Genomic DNA, 22,045 nt, shown 5'->3' with positions numbered 1-22,045 from the left:
GACAAAGGAGCCCAACGAACTGCCGAAGAGCGCCGCGCAGGCGCACTGAGATGGGAGGACGCGCAGGCGCGCCGGGCGCCACTCGCTTTAAAGGAACAGCGCCGAGGGCTCAGTGCGTGCCGCGCTGCGCGCTCGCTCCGCTCATCTCACACGCTATTTCCCTCCCTCCCTTACCCCCCGCCCCCGCCGTGTGCCCGAGCCAGTGGCGGGAGCGGCGGCCCCTCCGCCCCTGTTCTACCCATCCGTTATGGCCAGTAAGTACCGGAGCCCTGGCGGAGCCAGCGCGCTGCTTGGGTCTCCTCCAGGCGCCGCAGGTGAGCGCCGGCCCCGTGCTCGCTCCCTGCCCCGTCCAGCCGTGGGCGCCCCCTTACCTTCCCTCTCCTGCGGACCCCGTTCCCGCTGCCCCGCCAGCCCTCCCCGTCGGAGCGGCGCTGCACCGCTGTGGGAGGACAGCCAGCTGGGCAGGAGGAACCGGCCTGCGGGAGTGGGGAGGGCCCTGCCGTGCCCTGTCCCCGGCGGCCGCAGAGCGCCGGGAACAGTCTCGGGGTGCCGGGCGCCGCGGGAGCGTGGTCCTTATCTGCCACCGGCGGGCTTGATTTCACCGCCTTTTAATAAAACCTCCCGTTTCCCTCGGTGTCGCATCGCACGTAACCGGGAGGGGTGCCGTGCGTCCGGGGCCAGCCCGCTTCTGGGGCGCGGGAGCCCTGCGGCGGCTCGCGGGGCCCCCCCGCCCCCCGAGCGGGGAGCAGCCGGCGGTGGGGCCGGTTCTCCGTAACTCCGCCGTCCCCTCTTGACGGCTGCAAGCCTGCCTTTCCCTCCCCGCAGCGCGGGAGGTCGCCCTGGTGTCTCGTCCCAGCGCTACGCGCCCTGGAGTGCCCCTGAGGGCCAGCCCGCTCTCAGCCCCTGCACCCCGTCTTGCCTGCGGGGAGACAAAAAAGCACGCTGGGAGGGGCTAGTTCCCGGGCCGGGGGGGAGAATGAGGAGGCTCCCAGGGGAGGGGGGCGGAATGGTGCTCCTCTGGGATGAGGGGACTCCGGGCGCCGCGGGAGTAGAGCCCCCGGGGAGGGGCTGGGGGGAAGCTGCGCGGGGGGGCACGGCTGCGCCCACGGGTAGGTGGGGGAGGTGTGTCCGCTGGAGGGGGTGTCGCGGGTGGGGGAGGGGAGCCCGGGTGGGCGGGTGTCATGGTTGGGGGAAGGGAGCCCGGGGGTGTATGAGGTGCTGTGGGTGGGGAGGCGAGTGTGGGGGTCACTGAGGGGGCGGGGCCTGGGTGAGGGAGGGGAGGCCGGGTGGGGGAGGGCAGCCTAGCGATGCCGGGGCGGGGCGCGGGCGGTGGCCGGGGCAGCCCCTCCCGGGGGCGGTGCCGTGTCCCAGGCCCCCGCGGAAGCCCCGCCCGGCCGCGCTGTCACTCACCGCCCCGGGGAGACGCTCCAGCTCCAGGGAGGCGGTGGCGGTGGCGGCGCCTGGACCCGGCCGGGCGGCTCCCCCCGCGCGCAGGTAGAGGCTGTGGCGGCGAGGCCGGCCTGGGCAGCCCGGGTCGGCAGCGGGGCCTGGGCCGCGCGAGGCGGCAGCGAGAGGGTTAACGGGGGGGTGGGGTGTGGAGTGGGGTGGCAAGCCCGCTCCGTGCAATCCACTCCGCACTATACGAGTGGCCGCGCGGGCACCGGCGGGCACCGGCGGGCACCGGGTAGCCCCGTTCCGGCCCGTGCTCCCCGCCGCGCACGGCCCCCGCGCCGTGCCCTGCTGGGGTGCCGGCGCTGCCCGGGGTCGGCTCCGCGCTATCTGTTCGCGCGGCCGCGCTCCGCCACCGTGATCCGTTCCGGGTTTTCTGACCGCCCAGGGGAGTCTGGGCTGTTGCGCCGATCCCGGCCTCGGGGCTCCGCTCCGCGTTTCCGAGGCCGCCGCCCACAAGCGAGTCTCGCGAGCCCAGGCCCCGCCGCGGCCAATGGGAAAGCGTCCCTCGCTCTGTACAGCCAATGGGGCGCTGCCCCTGCCCCCCCTCGGGCTGCAGCGCGCTGAGGGCTCCGAGCGGCGCCTCCATTTAAAGGGGCCGCGACCCGATCCGGGCTCTGGGTAGAGCGGGCGGCGCAGCGCTGGGGAGCCAGGTACGAGCGGCGCCGGCCGCGGGCGCCTCCCTAAGGCTGAATGGGAGCCGCAGGTGGTGCGGCGGCGCCGCGTGAGTCGGCCTCGAGACGCCCGCCCGTGGGGCGCCGGCGCTTGGCCCCGCGGGTGGGGGCGGGGCAGGCGCGTGCGGCGTGGGCCCCGGGGGGGGGCGGGGCGGGTGGGGCCCCCCCACAAGATGGGGCGCGGGGCGCGCGTCTGGCGGGAGGGGCGGGGCCTACCGCTCCGCGAGGGGGCGGAGCCGGCGCCGCTCGCCCCCCCCCTCGTGGTGACCGCTTGGGGGCGCCCTACGGCGTGGGGCGGGTCCTGGGGACCCCACCCTGATGCGGCACCGGACCCCTGTCCGCTGGGGGGGGGGAGCAGCCCCCCCGTTGGGACGAGGGAGACCTCGGTGCCCCCCCGGTAAGGTGAGACGCATCCTGTGCAGCCCCAGTGCCGGTTGGCACGGTGGGGTGAGGGGGGGCAGGCCCCGGCGTGGGACCCAGCCCAATGCTGGGGGCTGGTTGTGCCCCATGTCGTATCGCGGTGGGCCCGGGGGTTTGTGGTTCGTGAGACCTGCCCCAGCCCCCAGTGCAGCCACCCCAGTGGGGCCCGTCCCTGCGTGGAGAGCTGCGCTGCAGAGTGCCAGCAAACAGCCCCCGACCTCCCCTGGCACCAAGCTGCTCTGAAGCTTGCCGTGCACCCTGGTGCTCCAGCACCCTCCTCAGCTCTCCTCTCCCTGCATCTGGAGCAGCAGCTTTGAGCAACGCAGCCTTTATGCCGTTGTCACCACACATAGTAATGAAGTCTGTGGAGCTTGCAGAAAGCACAGCTGCTGGTCTGTGAACTGGCCAACCATTCTGTCCACCTTCCCCCTGCATGGGTGGGGTGGGTCTGGACCGGGGCAGGGCTTGGGAATGTCCCGGAGGTCTGGAGTGCGTGTGTGAACCCCTGGACATGACGCACGCTCACAAGGATCAGGCCCTGAGGCTGCCTTGTGCCACTGGAGGAGGCAAAGCCCCAACCTGCTGAAGACTTGGCAGGCCAGGCTGCATGTGAGCAGCGTGGCTGTGGCCAGCAAGGTGCCCTGGGGACCATCAGTACCTCCATGTGGTTTGCAGAGGTGGAGGCAGGACTGGCCCTAGACAAGAGGGTGCACACTGGTAAGGCTGGGACCTGGCTGTGGCACATGCCTGGCACGGGAAAAGGCCCTGGCAGTCAGATATGTTTGTGTGGGCAGAGGCAGCGCTGGACATGGTCTGTGTCAGGTGATGGTGAGGGATAGGATGCTCAGCTGAGTGCTGGAGAATGGTTCCTGGAGACTCTTTCTGATGAGGATGAGAGCTGCTACATTGTGCTCGTCCCTTCTCCTGCTGCTGTGCTTCTGCTATGGCTCTTGTTCTAGGCTGTAACTTCTTTCCCTCTCACTGCTGCTGCATCCCTCAAGAAAACTTTTAATCTGCATTTTCTCATCTAACCCTGCCTATCCTAGGTTCAAAGTTGGTGATAAGAGAGTAGCTCTGTCATGATTGCTAGCCCAGCTTTACTAAAGGAATAGCCACAGCCTACACAGCTGCTGCCTGTAATGGCCAACCTGCAGCTTACAGCCCCGGCTCACATATTTGCACAATGTCTGTTTCCTTCTGCACCTGTTTGCAAGCCTGTCACTGTGAGTGCCCTTGCTTTGGACGATGCTTTGGAGGATGACAGTAAGTCATACCAGATTCCTCCACAGCTATGACAGCCAGAGCAAGGGGCTTAGGCTGAACCCACAGCCTTACTTTGGGAGCAAAGCCCCATGTGTTATTTCTTTTACAAATGTTTTTTGGTCAGTGGTGCTGGGATGCATAACCCTGATGGACCCAGGTATGTTAGCAGAAGCCTAGTGCAGAAGGGTTATGGTGAAAGCAATCCAAGGGAAGTATGGAATAGGCTACAGCTGTGACAATGAGTTTGTTAGCTTAGTGAAGGCTGTGCTAGCAGGATTTCACTGGAATTGTGTTTTAATCTTGGTAGAGTGTTTTAAGCGTTAACTACTTCCTCTGGTAGCAGCGCAGGTCAGGAAAGGGCAGTGCTTGAGACCATCTTCAACAGTCCTGGCTGGCCATGGCCTCTGGTGGTGTCTTCTGGCCGCTTCCCGTAAGCCCTCTTTGCTGGATCAGCCCTTGGCAGTGTAAAGAGAAAGGGGTTGGTCACTAGGCTGGGTGAGACATTGGTCTGTTCAGCACAGCATTACCCGGGGCCAGTTTACAAAGCTGTGAGGTGAAGCATCCCAATGCTGAGATGCCTTTTTGGGGACCTGGCAGAAGGCACTTTGCAGAGCGACCTCAGACTGTCAGCGAGGCCGAGAAGACAGCTCACTTTGCATTTTCAGTATTTTGGCTCTGTAAGGCACTTAAGGAAAATGAGATGTTTTGCCCTCAAGATACATCTTCCCTGAGACTCAGCACTCCTGCCTCCTCTCTCTTTTTTCTGTGTAGTAAGGTTTATTCAAAGAACCACGGACAGATTTAGGTTAGAAGGGACCTCTGGAGGTCTCTGGTCCAGCTAACCTCCTGCTCACAGCAGAGCTGACTTTAGACGCGTTGTTCAGGGCTTTGTCCAGTTGAGTTTTGAGGACCTCCAGGGCTGGGGAGTCCATGGCCTCTTCCCAGGCTGTGGCACTATCCACGGAAGAGTCTCCTGCTGTGCCTGCAGCTTTCTGTTCCAGCTGGCTGTGGCTGCTTGTGGGAGGTGTGCAGGACTTTGCTTTAGGTGGACTTACACCCTCCTGCAGCATTTGGGCAACTTGAGGGCCATCTTTTTTTGACCACTTCCAGGTCTACTGTCTATTTCTGTCTTTCAATCAGTGTCTAAATATCATTGGGGCAGTTTCAGCAGATACTGCTCGAGTATGCCATGCACCTCCATGCTTTTTTGTTGTGCTTCATATGCCACTTCCAAAGCTTTTTTACCCACCCACTCCCTCCCTTCCCCTGTGTATAACACTATTTTGGCAGGTGTTGTCCTGTGGCGAGTGGTGAGCCTTGGAAGAAATGTTGCTTATTCATGCTATTGACACAAAGCTGAATAAGCAGCAGGAGAGTTTTGACTCGATTTCTGATTGGAGTTGGTTCTTGAGGCTGAATTGCTCTCCAGAGACCAGGCATTCCTGCCAAGACCTTTGTCTTAACACATGTAAACAAAGCAAGTTGTGTTAGAGTATACCTAGAGTTCTTGTTCCTTTCTCTGTTGTGGAGCCTTGACACTTAGTGCTTGGGGGGATCCTGGTCTTACAAAAAGATGTGAGAGTATCCAAGCAGTTTCCAACTGCTGCCAGGATGGCATTCCAGATGGATAAGCATGCTCCTGTTGGTGGTCTTAGAGTTTACTACTAGTACAGAGGTGTTGGGTTAGCAGCAAATAATGCCGAGATCCGACTACCTTTGAAGTGTTGCAGGGGGTCTCCTGGTAAACCTAATTCCAGACAATTCTGCAAGATTTCTGAAATTTGTCGTTCCTCTTGTACTTTCTTGAAGCTGAGATGAAGTTTCTGGAATGCAAGTTCAAACTCTAGTTTTGTGGTTTGCCCTTGAGGAATTACCAGGAAACTCATGGTGCAGCACCATCTGCTCTGTGTTGGAGGGTTCAGGCTTTCTTGATTCTAGGTGACTGCTATATAAAGCTTGAGGCCTGCACCCTAAACTGGTGCTCCTGCTGTAGAAAAATCTAGCAGTGGTCTTGGTACCTCCTGGCTTTGGGACTGTTAGAAAACCATTGCTGGGGTCTTGAGGTTGTTAGTGATGTTCTGGTAAGGACCTTTTTACCATCTACCAGTTCCTGTTGTGTAGACAGTTCCAGTCACATGTGAAGACTGGCCTGAAGGGGACATGGTGATAGCTACTGCTGCTTGCACTCTTGAGAGAACCAATAATATGTTTGGAGATGAGAAGAGATGACTATTCACTGAGCCCTGTCTGCAAAGCACAAGCTGAAGAACTTGACCAGTGACATCTGCAGTAGCTATAGCTGACTTGGAGAGAGTCACTGAATGCTGTTGTAAAATCTCCAAGTCACAGAGGGTTTACATATCCCTGGGTCAGTTGTTTAACTAATCATCTATAGTGTTAATATGGAATAGCTGTTTCTGAGTTTGTCCAACTTTGACTTCCAGCTTTTCAAGTTCTTCTGTGCATTTGTATCTCTGAAGAGTCATTTGCTATAAATCTTCTTACCTTGTGGGTTTTTTGAGATGGGTCATGTCTCCCCATTTCTCTTCAATGAACAAAATAGGTTTATCACTGGAAGGTGTTTTCTGAACAATGGTTGATTCTTGCATTACTGTGTCAGATTTTGGGCGGTTTGGTTTTTTGGTGGTGTTGGTTTTGGTTTTTTTTTTAACATCTCACCTCTCCCAGTGTCTGTCATCAAGTGTAGACACTAGCCAAGAATGAGACAGTAATGGTTTAATGTGGTACTGTGTGCAAGCACCACTGTACTGAATGTTACCAATGGGCTTTGTGCTCTTTGAAGACCAAGTTTGGGCTGCCAGGTGGAAGCTCGGAGAGCTGCCTTTCCAAAAATACTAGTGAATAACACAATCCGTTCTGGAGAATTTTGACTGGAATGACACCTGGTCTTTAGCAAAGTGCTTAGTTTACTGGTGATTTTTCATAAATTCATTTGCTTTAAAATGAATTAACCAATCTGTAATAAATGTTTGCAGTGCTTGAATCTGAAAAGCTATCAGCTGCCCAGATAAACTCAGATAAGTCACAGGACTGAAGTTAGTTTTTGCCATATTTGTCACTCAAGGTATAACATTGTTAATGAAGATCTGTTGACTGAAACCATGCTGGTAGGACATGATATTATTTTCTTAATATTTTATTCATAGAACTCTATTGACCACTGTTATTTTTGTTGAGAAATACTAGGTTGGGTGTTACTGTTGAGTGTTACTGTTTATTCTAAAATTTGGCACAAAAAATAGGAACTTCCTCCAGAGCTCTGCTCATGTCTTACATAACTCATAGGTAGGAATTGGCTGGAATGTTGATTTAAGTGTCTTAATTTTGGTTCTTATTAGTTAATGCTTTTCATGTTTCAAATGATCTCTAATAGCAAAAAAGATAAATCCTTCATCCTTCAAAAGTCTTAAATCTGAATCCATATCCTTGAACAAAAGTCTAGGATAGGTACCCAAGCAGTTGCTGTTCCTTTGCTAGAGGAAAGCAGTAACTGCATGGCCATACTCTTTTGTGGGCAGTAGAGACTTCTGAGGTATTCATTTCATCTTGAGGGAGTAACAACAGTATTTTTTCTTACTGTCTGATTTTAATTAAATGTTTGATGGCAGCTGCTCATTTTTGTAGGTAGGCCACATATTCCCCTGCTAATAGTTATCTGAGATGTGGAAGATCTGTGCAGTTACAGCACCACTGATGTTTTTAATAAGTTAGCTAAAGTCCCAGGTTGTCACTTGGTGTACTTGAGTGTCCTGGCAGAGATGTCTCACTCTGAGCTTTCAGGTCTGAGAGGAGATCCATGTGCCTCCTCTTTGGCAGAAAGGGCAGGCCAGGTCTTGTAGTCACATGTGTCGGATTTGGCAGTTAATGTTGTGTTCTGTGCCAGTCCTGCGCTCTTGGGGAGGACCCTCAGCCATCCGATCACTTCTTTGGAAGCTCCTGCATGCTACCTGAGAAGAACTCTGCTTCAGACTGTTGTGCAGGGGACTTTGATCCTTGAAGTTGATCTTCCCAGAATCTCTGTTACTGAACACTACAGAGAGGATGGTGCCAAGTCCTAAGTAAGGAGTTTCCAAATGTCCGATACAGCAGTCATATCTGCTGTAACATGCAGGATTTCTGCCCACTGCCTTCTCTTTGTTTGGCTGAGTCGTGTTCCAGCGTACTTTCCTTGCTGCCAGGTATGTGGCTGGAAAAGAGGAGGATTTCAAGCAGACCAGTGACCAGAGCCTAGTGACTGAGCCATTCGTTGGATGATCCTGGAATAAAAAAGGTGATGACTTGTGGTGGATCACTTCAGCATCTGCCAGAAACCATAAGCTATTTTTCTTCTGTTGGAGAAAGTGAGAAGAGACTTTACCAGAGGTAAAGTGCACGTTCAGTTGGCAGCTTAACTCACTGTGAAGCTCAGCAGAAAGCCCAGATGAATCTGAATGCCTGGGGCAAACAGAAGAAGTAGTGTTTCTTACCGTGCTGCAGCTGGGGAGCTCTAATTTCCTCAGGTTGAGTTTGACTTCAGAGCAACCCACGGAGCTGGAAAGCATTGTTCTCTCCTGTTCTGAGGGCTGCCCTCTTTATCAGCTGGCAGTTGAAAGCCACTGTAAAGACTTCATTGTCAGGGAAACAGAATTGCTGTGATGGGCAGGGACACTCCTTGCTTTCCCACCCAAACTGCTTGTCAGCATCACCTCCTTAGGTCCACCCTCAATTCTAACTCCATCGGTTTTTCCAGATTCTTGTAAATACATCAAAACTCAGCACTCATCTGCTGTGTATCGCCTTGTCACTGAGCTCTGCTGCAGCAGGTTTAATATAAAGGAAAATACTTTTAAAGGACTAAATGTTAGGCCACAAAACGTATTGCCACTGGAGTTTTTGGACGCCCAAAATATAAATTGGTTCAAAGGGGGTTTAGGCAGGTTCATAGAGGATTTGCCCAGTACAGACTCTTAACAGTAACAGTCTCAGTCCAGCTCAAGCCAAGCAGTTCTTCAGCAGCTGATTGTTGCTTGGTCAAAGGATGTCCTGAAGAGGAATGTCCTGTTAGTTATGTTTCTTATACTCTCTCCCCAGGTATTCATTCTTGGTGTGAATAGGAGCAGGATATTTGAGTACATGGTCCTTTCATTTGACTGACTGCAGCAGTCCTTAGCTTTGCACATCCTTAGATGTTTTGGGTCGTTCGTCAAAACATAAGTCGTTCTGCCAGGGGGTTTCAGACAGAGCTGATGAAAGCGTACAGGACCTTGAACACACAAGGCAATCACTGTGCTTCCAACCAGAACGTGCAAGTGAGTGGTCTTACTGTGGACTCTTGCATCTGCAGAAAGGTGCAGACCATCTGTCCCAACCATGTTTGGAGTTGACTTAATCGGCAGAATACCTGTTCTCTTTAACACTTTTGTCGGTCAGTGTTGTTGCCATTAAGTTTGTCAGAGTCTTGTCTTGCATCGTTAATGCTCTTGTGCCCAAAGCTTGAAAGCAATGTTAAGGTATACACTACTGAAGCCAATGCCTTTGGTCTATTTGTAGAGCATAAGTAGCATGGCAAGTTCATAGATTCATTGTTGCTTGCATTTGCAATTGTTACATTCTGGGAGGGAATGCACAAATGGATTTCTTATGCTACAGAATTGTTCCAAGGATCTGTTTCTACCGAGCAAAGACTAGGCCAGCTGAAAGTGGCAAATACTGTAGGAGTATCACCTCTGTGGTTCACTGCAGACTCGTGCAAAATGTCTGAAGGTGCATTTGAGGTGTAAGTTAGTCCTGTTAAGCATACCTATAAATAAACTTTCCTTATTCATCTGGGTGGCTTGACCTTTCTGCTGCTTATTGTTGTAAGGTCTGCTATCTGGGTGGGGGACATCTTTGAGAAGGTGGCATTGTTTGTATGTGGAGTAGCAGAAAAAGAATGTGTTTATCATCTTGGGAGGGTTCTCACCTGCTTCAAATCCTTAGCACCTTTCTTTCAGATGTCTTTATTTCTGTTTCACTTTGTTCTTCTTTCTGTCACCCACCCTAAAACACATCTTAGAGCCTGGAACTGGCTCATTCTAGAAGCTTTGTCTGTAACAAAAGAAAGTGAATAGAATGACCAAAAATTTTAGCAGTAAAACTTGCTGAGCATCTCTGAAGATTACGTATTCTGTGGTTTCTGTTTGTGATTGTGGGGACAGTGCTTCTCTGCCACTGTGCGACAGAGAATGTCACTGTGTTTTTAGATAAAATAAGGAGGCAAGGTCTTTGAACTCCAGCTGTAGGGTATGATTCCCTAAAATCCTGCTTAAATGAGTTTGAGAATTTGGGTTCGTTCTCTGTCCAGGTGTGTCCTGTTTAGTTCAGAGTGAAGCGTTTGTGAGTAAGACTTGGTTATCCTTTCAGAGGTAATAATATAAAGAAAGAATTAATCAGCTATCACCAGTGAAATTATTGCAGGCTTCCTCCTTCATTGATATAGATGAGTTATGCCCGTAGTAAGCCTCAATAGACAAGAATACTGAATGTTCTGCTTCGGGACTCTAAACAGTGCCAAATTTAGAACGAGAATGACCCTAATGAGGGGGGGATAGGTTGGTGCCACATCTTTTCATTCTAGTGCCTTCCTTGTAATGTCTACTTACAGCCTGTTCTGGGGACATGATGCTACTTCAAGTCTTACTCTGCCTCACCACTTGTAGACTCCAGCTTCTCCCTTTCCCTCTTCAGGTTTGTCAACCATTATCTCTTTGTGGGGGTATAATTAATTTTTAGCCAGTATTGATATAAATGCTTACTTACCTCATCTCAAAGTCTTTCCCATTCTGTCTTATGATAGTCATGTCAACCATGAGGAGCTGGGCTGTAACTTTGTCCCTCTGATGTTAGCGGTCAGCATCACATCTTCCTGTGCAAGTGTACTGTCTGTGCCCTGCAAAGTCACAGTGGTCTTTTCTCCTGACTCCGTGTTGCATGCTCATGTCTACTGTGCTACTTGTTCTTCCTCTTATGACTGCTTTTAACATCATGGGCTTTACCACCTTTCTTCTTGCCACTCTCCAGAATTCCTCCTAGTTCTAAATTAAACTTTTCCAGTTGTTCTGTGTCTGAATATTAGCCCACATAGTTTTGGGACTATGCTGTAGCTGTACTTATACTATAACATGGTTTGTATCTGTCCTCTGACAAAATTCCTGCACGTTGTCATCCTGTATCTTGTTCAAGGCACAGGCTACAGAGCTGTAAAGGAATTCTTTCTGCCTCTATGTTTAAGAGAAAAGATATTTTAAAAATAAAATATGTGTTAGCTCCATGAGAACAGATCAGGAGAAAGGACATACCGGATTATTTGGGTCTGGTGAGACACAGAGGAAGTCAAGGAAGGGGGTATTACACACCACAGAACAGCTGCGTGAAGCCTTCTGAATTGGTACTCGAGTCATTTCTGATATCCCACTGTGTCATTTAGCATAAGGAAGTCTATCTGCTATGCTGTGGTGAGGTGTGTGGAGGCTGTAGAGTTCCCAAAGGTCTCCTATACTGAACTGCTGCATCTTGCTGCTGCTTTTTGGCTTTAGTTTTGCAACTTCACAAGCAGATGAGGTTGACCTGCTGGTATCCTGGTTATGACTAGCAATATTACTGGTCCTTGTTTTATTCCAGCAGTGTTCAGAAGAGTGAACAATTCATATGCTGTGTTAGACTACTTTTCATTAACTTGCAAGTCTCTCTCATTTCCAGTTCCCATCTTCTAAATGGATTCCAGTGAATTTTCGGGATCTTTGGACCCCCTCTCCTTGCCTGACAAACCACTTATTGGTGATCTCCCTGCTGACATGGAGTTTGGGGAGGATCTCCTGGGCTCCCAAACAGCTTCTACCCAGGAAGTTTCAGTTCTTCAGCCCCCTGACTGGGATCAGTCCAAGCAGATGACTGCAGATGGGGACTTGGACCTTCTAGTGAAAGCAGACAGCCTGTCTGAACTAAAGAAATCAGACAGCCTCGTTCTAGATAAGCCTAGTGTCTTAGATATGTTGGAGAAACCTGACGTCTTAGATGACCTTGATAAAACTGCTGACTTGATGGAGTTAGATAAATCGGAGGGTCTGGATGGGCTGTATAAGGCACATCCTTCCAAGGATGTGGAGGATGGACCGGCAGACTCGTCTGCCCTCTCTAGAGAAGCCCTTATTCCAGAAACATGGGAAGAGGGGGAAGCTGCACCAAAAAATTATTCTGGGGACCTAAAGGAAGATGGTGCTGCTGCTATTCCTGCACTGTCCGATGACAACACCCCTGAATCACCCCGACAGCCCATTCCTGACTCTGGGGACCTCAGCAGTAGCCCAGCCGCGGAAGAAATTACAGCACAATCCTCAAGTCCACCAGTGCGCCCCCCCCAACTCAGTCTTAAACAGGCAAAGAAGGCAAGGTTGAAGGCACCAAGGAAAAGCTCACCCATGCGGAGGGAAGGGCTGGCAGGGGAAGCAGAGGTAGAGCTGAGCATGGACAACAGTACTGCAACTTTGCCACCTGAGCCCACGGAAGAAAACCAGGCAGAGGAAGGGGATGATCGTGGGAACAACTCGCTTAAAGAAAGTAGTGTACTGAAAGCACAGGAAGCCTCACCACCAGCAGGTAGGTTTTCATCTCTGCAGAACTTGTCTTCCTTTTGCTCAGGAGGTCATCCTGTTGCAACTGCTGAAGCTAGAGTCTGTTTTGTGATCCAACTTTTCCCATCATCCCCTGCTATGGAAATTGTCAATGCTATTGATGGACTAGATTTGGGGAAAGCGTCTTGCTCACAGGGAATAATGCTCCGGAAGCTGATCCCTTGGTACACACAAGCTCTTGCTCCTGCTTTCATAGCTTTAACTTTGATTTTCAATGCTTGTGTCAGCAAGGAGCTTCCCTGATAAAGCTGTAGCTACGCATCAGCTTAGCTGACACGTCACCACTGGGTCTTTGTTGGAACTGAGAATCACCAGGAGAAGGTGTTTCCAATAGGCAAAGTCCCTCTACCTAGGCTGGCCATCCTCAGGAGATGCTCAGTTTTGGTCAGAAGCCGTTGGAAGCAACTGCCCAGCATGCCTTCCCCATGCAGGGACATCTCCCCCTTTACTGGACTCATCCCAAGCTGTGTGTTTGGATCTCTAACTGCAGGTGGTGGGTTTAGGAGCTTTCCTGTGTCTGATCACCACCAGAACTGTGCTTGTTAGCCAGGACCATCTGAAGCTTCATGTGCAGACTGACCCAAAGGGTGGCTGTACTTGAAGAACACCTGTCCTCTTTTGCTGGAGAAAAGCAAGATGTTAGATACAAGCTTATTCTGTGCTTATGTTCCAGGAGAAGGTCTGTCTGGGAAGGGAAGTGAGCTGCCAACTGAGAAGGTGAGGATAATGCAGTCAAGTATGTATGCTGCAGATGCATAGAGGGTAGCTGGCTGTTGTCAAACTCCGTGAGGGACACTGCCTGTCTTGTCACCTCTCTGGGAAGGAGTTTGCATGTCTCCTGTGACAGAGCGATCCCTATGCTGTAATGTGGTGTCAGTTTGTCCCTGCTACCCCCAGCTGGAATGTCATTCTCATAAACCTACTTCTCCCTCTCCCCCATCCTGCCATCTCTGGTCAGGTATCCATCAAGTTTTATCCATTTTCAGCCTAATTATCAGGAAAGCAAATCCCAGAAGTTGGAACTCCACCATGATCTGGGATATTTATTCATGGTTGTCCTAGCAGATGGTTAGCCTAAGTATTTTCTGAATGTCTTCTAGGAGCAGAAAAGAAGCGAACGAGCCAGAAGATCAGAAACAACCAGGCCTGAAACTGTGAACTCCTCTGAGAGCAGTGAGTAACTAGGGCTGCCCAGTGCCTCTTTTCAGCCAGAGAGCAGGGCACAGGCTCATTGCGGGCAGGTGGCTCATGGTGTGAGTACGGTGGGAACTCTGGAGCTTCTGTGCAGACTTTCCTCGTGAAAGGTCCCTTCACCCCGTGAGTCTTCATCCTAGGGTACTTGCCTTGCTTTCTCAGGGTACTTAGGTTGAAGGGAGGGTTGTACTACTTCTACAGTGTATGTGGACACCAAGCACAAAGTAATAGGATGAGACTCTGGGGTTGTTCCCAGGAAACCCATCTTCCATCTCCTTAGCCAGGAAGTTTCTTCCTTTGTCTCTATGGCAGCAGGCTGTCTGAAGGAAGGTTGCATTTGGGGGATTTTCCTGCAGAATTACGTGAAGTCTCTGTTCTTTGAGACATAGAGTGTCACCCTGCAATTCCTTAGTATTTGTGTGTTGCTCCTTCATTGCCTGCCTTTGCAGCTTGTGCTGGAGGCTGGTGATCCAGCTTGTTCCCTTTAAGGTCTGCTGGTTCTTGGAAGGTTTTCTGCTGTAAATGTTCACACTTTGGCCTTCTGCTCAACCTTGACAAATCATGACTTCCTAGAGAGGAATTGTACTTAAGCCCAGTTTGCATAAAGACCTCCTGACTGGTCTCCAATTCCAACAGAATATTTTTTAAGGGTTCCTTTATCATTCCACCCAGACAGGTACAAAGCATTTAGAGGGACTCCAGAAAAGTGATCCCAGAAAGCCCCAGCATGTGTCTCATGGCAGAGGTTTCTGTCTCAGTTCCTAATGAGGGATTTGAGTGCATCTTTCTCTGCTGCTTTCCAGTTCCGGTGTCTGACGAAGACTCTGATGCAATGGTGGATGATCCCAACGATGAGGATTTTGTTCCTTTTCGTACCCGACGCTCAACTCGCATGTCTTTACGCAATCAGATGGCTCAGCGAGCTGCCCGCTCTGCTGTCACCAAGATGACTTGTGCCAACTGCCGGACCCCACTGCAGAAGGGCCAAACTGCCTACCAGCGTAAAGGACTCCCTCAGCTCTTCTGCTCCAGCTCCTGCCTCACCACCTTCTCAAAAAAACCACCTGGCAAGAAGATATGCACCTTCTGTAAAAAGTGTGTGTTCATTCCCCTTTCCTCAATCCTTCACACTTGTGACCCCATTCACCTACCCACAGCCCTACCTGCCAGTCCCCATGCCTGTGACCCTCATGCTTCCTGTTCACACACATTGCTCCTGCCAGCTGCTGCCCCATGTCTTCCTTCACAGACTGCATATCCCATGCTCCCTACACCCTCTTCATATTATTGCATTTCCCTGCCTGTCCCCAGGCTCAATGCCTCATATCCCAGCCTCCTCTCAAAACATTCTGCATGTTCTGTCTCAGGCACCACCCCTCTGGGCTTGGATAGAAGCTGCTGTGAGACAGTTCTTGCCACCCTTTTGGGACACCTGAAAGTCCCCTGGATTGCAGCATGCCATCCTGTCCCTTCATGGCAGGACAGGTGTGTCCCTGCACTAATACATCCCCTCCTGATCCCCAGGGAGATCTGGAACACCAAGGACTCTGTGGTTGCCCAAATTGGTTCAGGTGGCTCTTTCCATGAGTTCTGCACATCTGTCTGCCTCTCCCTCTATGAGGCCCAGCAGCACAGACCAGCACCTCAGTCTGCAGATGCCTCGGACACCAGCCGCTGCAGCGTCTGCCACAAACCTGGCGAGGTAAACAAATCGCTTGTCTTTCCCATGTCTTGGAAGAGGTGCTTGTGACTTACAGCACTTGGCCCCACCTGTGACCATCACAGGGAATTTGCCAGGCTCTCCCGTGGTGTGAGGCCTCAGCCCTTGAGTTGGCTTGGGCTTGCTCCCAGGTGTTTCCTCATTACTGTGAACTAGCCCTTATTCCAGCAGAAGAAAGAAGGCTTCTGCTTCTCCCTGCCCTGAAGCTCATTGCTTCCTGCCACTCCACTCTCCCAGTTGCTCCACTGATTTTTGGCAAGGGAGGCTAGTCTGAATCCAGACCAGCTTCCAGTATGGCACTTGCCCAGGTTTTGGTGTAACAGCCTGTTATCCCAAGGGCTGCGGTAGTAGCGGTGCACGTGCATCAGAAGGAGGCACGTGGTGGTTTGAGGGAGTGACAGCAGTGATGTCTCTGCAGATCCAGCATGAGGTTAGCAATGGGAATGTGGTTCACCGCATCTGCAGCGATGCCTGCTTCACCAAGTTCCGGGCCACCAAGGGGCTGAAAACCAACTGCTGTGACAACTGTGGACTTTACATCTACAACAAGGGCTTGCCCCTGGAGTACCTCTTCCACGAAGGCCAGCAAAAACGCTTCTGCAACTCTGCCTGTCTCAACAGTTACAAGAAGGTGTGTGGAGTCAGCTGCCTGGGGTGCGGGGTCTCTGTGGGCACACAGCTCCCTTGCTTGGTGTGGCACAGGGCACTTTATGGCATAACAGGTGACTTAAATCCCCTTGGCCTGACAGGCTCAGTTCGAATGCTGACAAAACATTTAAGAGATTGCTGTGGGGAAGCTTTGAAGCAGGCAAACAGAATTTATTTATTCTGTGTGGGGCCCAGGCACTCAATAAGCTGGACTGTGCAGTGACACTGGTATATGCAGTTAGCATGGGCTGGCTTCTTTTGGATGTCCCCCCAAAGCTTGGCTGGATATGTTCCTCTGTAGCCTGAGCAGGCTTCACTTAACTGTCTTGTGGGATTGCCAAGCTCTGTATTTCTGCCAGGGTACCCTTGAAATGAGAAGATGAGGTGCCGAAGGCAGCCTTTTTTTGCTACCACCATGTGATCTTGCAGACTATGAGCCTGGCTCTGGCATCAGGTGTTCCCTGCAGGAGAGCTGCCCTGTGGTAGATACAGTAGTGGGGTAGGATATGAGGGTTGGACCTCGCAGGAAGTGATGGTCTCTCTGGCAGCTCTGTTCTGCTCTGTGTTTGCAGAAGAACACTCGGGTCTACCCGTGCATGTGGTGCAAGACGCTGTGCAAGAACTTCGACATGTTGCCCAATGTGGATCGCAGTGGCAAGATGGGCCTGTTCTGCTCCATTTGCTGCACTACCTCTCACAAAGTGAAGCAGTCAGGCTTGGTCGGTAAGAGCACCTACATACAGGGAACCAGTCACCTCTCCACTCTAACTCCTTCCTTGGTACTATTTATTGCTTGTGGATGAGACTGGAAAGAAGGCATGTTGCTTGCCTGGGGGGGAGTCCAGTGAGGCACGTGGAAGGAGATTTGGAGAGGGAGGAACCCTTGCAGCATGTAGGTGTCTTAATACCAAGAGGTAGAGTACATTGCTGTTCTTGAGAATGCAGGAAGCAGTTGTAGTGGCGTACTGTGCTGGCACTGCCCTTTTTCCATTACATGGAGTACCAGGGTGCCCAGGAATGGGTATGGTCTCTGGCTCAAGTATTGCAGCCTGTTCTGTCCAAATTCCTGTAAAGCCAGTGTCACTTCCTTGAACCACTCTGCTCGCCATCCATGTTTAACTGTTATTCTGTCCTAACAGAATCTGGTGCTCTTAGTTTCCTGGTGTTCTTGTCCCTTGCTTTTTGATAATAGCTTGACAGACTGAGGATGAGTGAGTAGCTTGCATGCTGCCCTCAGAATCCAGTCCCATGTCCTGTGCTGCTGCCCTCACCAATTCCTGTCTATTTCATCAGGTCCCCCTAGACCCTGCAGCTTCTGCAGAAAGAGTTTATCTGAACCCTGCTATTACAACAAGACAGACCGGGTTGTCTACCAGTTCTGTAGCCCCAGCTGCTGGACCAAATTCCAGGTACTGAAATATCCTTCATGCTGGGCTGGGCCATAGAGCTCATGCCTCCTTTCATACTTAGCAGAGTACACTCCACCTTCCTCAAGCTCCTCGGGTGGTTCACAAGAAAGTCTCTGCTGGAGCACAAGAGTTGCAGTGACTGTAGTTTCCAATAACTCAGTCTTGGCCCTATCTCCCCCTTCCTCTCTTGGGATAAGATGGGCTGTAATTTGCTCCTGTCTATCATGTTATGCCCAACAGGACTGCAACGCAGAGCTGTGCTGCATGAGTGGATTGGGATAGTTGCCTTACAAGGGCATGAGCAAAAGCACAAGTAAGCTAGCAAAGCACAGTGGGCACCTGGTAGTGGGGTGGAAAGGGGCTGCCCTCTGAACCAGGTGTCACCAAGGAACGTAAGTCCTCTAGGATGTGTTGTCTAAAAATTTATGACCAGCTGGCCTGGATGCCCCATGTCTAATAATCCTCAGAGGCTTGACTGGTGGTTTTTAATCTTCTGATGTAAAGTTTCAACATGTGTGAAGTGTTTTTGGTATTCAAAGATGACTGGAAGAATCTTAGTTTTGTACAGTTGTCAAAGAGCAAAGCAACGCCAGGAAGACCTGCAAAACGTAGGCCAGGACATGCCTTAGGCAGCTGAGAAAATTTAGAGAATCTAGAGGTAGAGAGCTAGTTACTGGAAGTTGCAGCATTTGGTTTTGGGGTTTGGGGTTTTTTTCTTGTGGTTTTTGTTTTGGGTGTTTTTTGCATGTTTTTGGATTTTCAGTGTTTTTTCTAAAATAAATACTTGATGTAGTATTTGCTGAGATAACAAATGGTGTTCATAGGGTAGCTGTAGAATTGTTACATTTGTAGACTTCATAAGACTTGAATCAGAGAATAGTTTGGGTTGGAAGGGACCTTTAGAGGTCATCTAATCTAACCCCCCTGCAATGAGCAGGGACATCTTCAACTATATCAGGTTGCTCAGAGTCCCGTTTCTAGGGATGGGACATCTACCACCTTTCTGGGCAACCTGGTCCAGTGTTTCACCACCCTCGTTGTAAAAAATTTCTTCCTTACATCTTGCCTAAATCTATCCTTTTAGTTTAAAACCATTACCCTTTTTCCTATTGCAACAGGCCCCACAAAAAAGTTTGTCCCCATCTTTCTTATAAGCCCCCTTTAAGTATTGGAAGGCCGCAATAAGGTCTCCCCAGAGCCTTCTCTTCTCTAGGCTGAGCAACCCCAACTCTCTCAGCTTTTGTTCTTAGGGGAAGTGTTCCAGCCCTCTGATCACTTCTGTGGCCCTCTTCTGGACCCGCTCCAACAGGTCCATGTCTTGCCTGTGCTGAGGGATCCAGAGGATGCAGTACCCCAGGTGGGGTCCCACCAGAGCAGAGTAGAGGGACAGAATAACCTCCCTTGACCTGCTGGCCACAGTCCTTTTTGGGCAGCCTGGGATACGGTTGGCTTTCTGGGCTGGACGCACATTGCCAAGTTATGTCCAGCTTTTCATCCACCAGTACCCCCAAGTCCTTCTCCGCAGGGCTGCTCTCAATCCCTTCGTCCCCAGCCTGTATTGATACTGGGGTTTGCCGCAACCCAGGTGCAGGACCTTGCACTTGGCCTTGCTGATCCTCATGAGGTTCGCATGGGCCCACTTCTTGAGCTTGTCTAGGTCCCTCTGAATGGCATCCTGTCCCTCAGGCGTGTCAGTCGCACCACTCAGCTTGGTGTTGCTTGCAAACTTGCTGAGGGTGCGCTTGGTCCCACTGTCTATGTCACTGATGAAGATATTAAATGGTACTGGTCCCAGTATGGACCCCTGAGGGACATCACTTGTCACCAACTGGACATTGAGCCACTGACCACAACCCTCTGGATTCATCCAACCAACCAATTCCTCATCCACTGAACAGTCCACCCACCAACTGCGTATCTCCAGTTTAGGGAGAAAGATGTTGTGGGGGACCATGTCAAAAGCTTTACAGAAGTCCAGATAGATGACATCCATAGCTCTTCCTTTTGTCTACTGATGTAGTCAATCCATCATAGAAGGCCACTAGGTTGGTCAGGCAGGACTTGTCCTTGGTGAAGACGTGCTGGCTGCCTCAAATCACCTTCCTGTCCTCCATGTGCCTTAGCATAGCTTCTAGGAGGATCTATTCCGTGATCTTCCTAGGCACAGAGGGGAGGCTGACAGGTCTGTAGTTCCCAGGGTCCTCCCTTCTTCCTTTTTTAAAAATGGGTGTAACGCTGCCCTTTTTCCAGTCACTGGGGACGTCACCTAATTCACCTAACTTGAATTATTGCATAGGAAATCATCATTTTAGTGTATGAGTAAACCTGTGCATAACCTGCATTAGGAACTGCCTTGCTGGCACATCTCAGAACACACTTGTCAAAGACAAAACACTGAAAAGAGTGTTTCAAGATGGCTTCTTGGGGATCCTTGCCCAAGGATTTCAACATCTTCATCAGTCTTCTGGCAATAAAGTCAATGTAAGTGTGATAAAATTTTGCAGATGAAACAGAAACCAGTGAAGTGTTAACTCATGGTGAGGTCAGAGCAGTCACAGAAAGCAAAGCAACTGGATTGTTTGACAAGACTTGGTTCCTCCTAACATGTGCTTAAACACAGTTCAGTGCAAGACCCTGTATCAGCTTTACTCAAGTAGTGTGGGGATGTAAGTCCTGGGAAAGTAAGGATTTTGAAAAGGTCCTGGGATTACAGCAGATAAGCCATTCACTATGAGCGTCTCAGTTCACAGCCACAGAGGGAAGGATTAATTAAGTTATTGCAAGTACAAGTAGAGGAACAGGGAGGTAAAGTTTGGGGGCTAGGGATCAAAAGAGCTACCTAGAATGTTGCACAGGTAGGAAGGATGTTCATCTGATGTCCACTTTATTTTCAATGTTGAAGAAAAAATGGGAGCTATGCTGAAAAAAGAGAAAAATTACATTTGGGTTTGAAAAATGCATGTACTTGCAGAGCACCTTATCTGAGGTTATCAGAAAGAAAACCAGGAAGATTACTTTATTGATAAACATATCTTTGTGGACAAGACACCAAGTGCTAAATGGCTGTTAGATCTAGCAGAGGAAGGTGGGATGAGAACAGCTGCTTGAATACTGAAGTTGCATTACCTTGAAAATAGAAACCAGTCACCTATGCTTCAAGATCTTTTAGAGGAATTCTCAGAAGAGGTATTGGAGCCCTGTCCCTTAATATTTTCAAATCCAGAGGGGCGGCAGCTTAAAAGTTTGCCTTTCTGAGAAGAACTGGACCCAGTACACTGGAAGCAAAGTGAAATTGCTCAAGAATCTGCTCTCCAGGAGCTTGAGACATTACCTGATGGACTGACTGTAAGTTGCTGACAGTGGCAGCAAGTGCAGGTCTGAGCAGCGGTAGGCAGACTGCTGTGAACAGTGGAGGAGGCAGGAGGTGGTAGCACTGCGAAGTGGGTGCTCGCTGCCCTCTGTGTGCCTCTCCCTCCATGAGCTTTCTCTGTCTCCTGCAGCGAACCAGCCCGGAAGGTGGGATCCACCTCAACTGCCATTACTGTCACAATCTTTTCAGCGGGAAGCCAGAAATCCTAGACTGGCAGGTGAGGACTTTCCCCCAGGGGACGTTGAGGTGGAGGCCAATCCCAGTGAGGACCTCAGGGTTCCTTCCTCTCCTTGCTCAAAGCAGAGTGCCTTCTGCAGCAGTGCTCTGAATGCCTTAGCTGCAGAGATGTGCCTCGAGACCTTGTGCTGAGTGCTGCACTCCTGATGTTCAGCAGATGTCAGAAGGGCAGGAGGAGACCACTTCACTTGGCTCAGCCCCATAGTCTTGCTCTTGCTTCCCTGAGAAATGTGGGGACCTCCTGCCAGGCTGGCTGACCTGGTGGCGGTCTCTTTGGCAGGACAAGGTGTATCAGTTCTGCTGCAAGGACTGCTGTGAGGACTTCAAGCGGCTGCGTGGGGTGGTGTCTCAGTGTGAGCACTGCAAGCAGGAGAAGCTGCTGCATGAGAAGATCCGCTTCTCTGGAGTGGAGAAGAACTTCTGCAGCGAAGGTACTTGGGGAAGGCACGGGAGAGGCAGACCCCCATGCCAGCCCATGCTGGGGGTGGAGAAGAGAGCATGGAGAGGAACAGAGGGGAGACTGTCTTAGCCAGGCCCTGGGGCAAGAGCCTTGCCATGCAGTGAAGGGAGGACTGTCGTGGGGATGGCTTGCTGTCCAGCCAGGCCCTAGGGCAAGATCTTTACCATTCATTGTGTCCTTGGGGAGGGCTTTCTCACAGCTTTTCTCTCTCTGGGGGCTGGGGAGACAGCAGGTGGCAGCTCCGCTCCTCCTGTCATCATGCACTTCTACGCTCTTGCGTCTGGGCTGGCCTGACCTGGCCTTGCCCTGCCTGCTGGGTTCCTGCACACAGGAGGTTGGAGTCAGACTCTTCCTAGAAGCATGGAGGTGAGAGATGGCAAGTCCCCATGAGGTCCCATCTTATCCCAGCCCCAGGGGCCAGTGCTGGATTGTTCCCTACAGTGTGTTGCGTGTGCTCTGTTGTCTCCGCAGACCTGGATTCTGGTCATGTTTGGGTCAGGGAGGCCCCCAGTTCATCCTGGGAAGGTTTCAC

The 22,045-nt window shown here is 51.3% G+C and overlaps 1 protein-coding gene across 4 annotated transcripts in view; it reads left to right on the top strand.

The window, feature by feature from the left end:
- The first annotated feature begins 38 nt into the window (after window positions 1-38).
- Window positions 39-22,045, top strand: part of ZMYM3 (zinc finger MYM-type containing 3) — a 34,549-nt gene continuing 12,542 nt past the window's right edge. The window contains exons 1-11 of one of the 4 annotated variants that reach the window (XM_064463056.1): window positions 39-254; window positions 11,544-12,440; window positions 13,149-13,192; window positions 13,576-13,648; window positions 14,473-14,764; window positions 15,194-15,371; window positions 15,808-16,020; window positions 16,610-16,760; window positions 17,331-17,446; window positions 20,947-21,033; window positions 21,334-21,484. In XM_064463056.1, the coding sequence (XP_064319126.1) occupies window positions 11,558-12,440; window positions 13,149-13,192; window positions 13,576-13,648; window positions 14,473-14,764; window positions 15,194-15,371; window positions 15,808-16,020; window positions 16,610-16,760; window positions 17,331-17,446; window positions 20,947-21,033; window positions 21,334-21,484 (2,188 nt within the window). In that variant the 5' untranslated portion in view covers window positions 39-254; window positions 11,544-11,557. Of the gene's footprint in view, window positions 255-1,343; window positions 1,495-2,014; window positions 2,103-11,543; window positions 12,441-13,148; window positions 13,193-13,575; window positions 13,649-14,472; window positions 14,765-15,193; window positions 15,372-15,807; window positions 16,021-16,609; window positions 16,761-17,330; window positions 17,447-20,946; window positions 21,034-21,333; window positions 21,485-22,045 lie in introns of those variants that run through there. The other 3 variants (XM_064463054.1, XM_064463057.1, XM_064463055.1) reach the window with 3 other exon arrangements.

The sequence above is a fragment of the Phalacrocorax carbo genome, chromosome 11 (genome assembly GCF_963921805.1).
Source record: "Phalacrocorax carbo chromosome 11, bPhaCar2.1, whole genome shotgun sequence".
Classification (NCBI taxonomy): Eukaryota; Metazoa; Chordata; class Aves; order Suliformes; family Phalacrocoracidae; genus Phalacrocorax; species Phalacrocorax carbo.
This window is presented reverse-complemented; position numbering and strand designations above follow the sequence as displayed.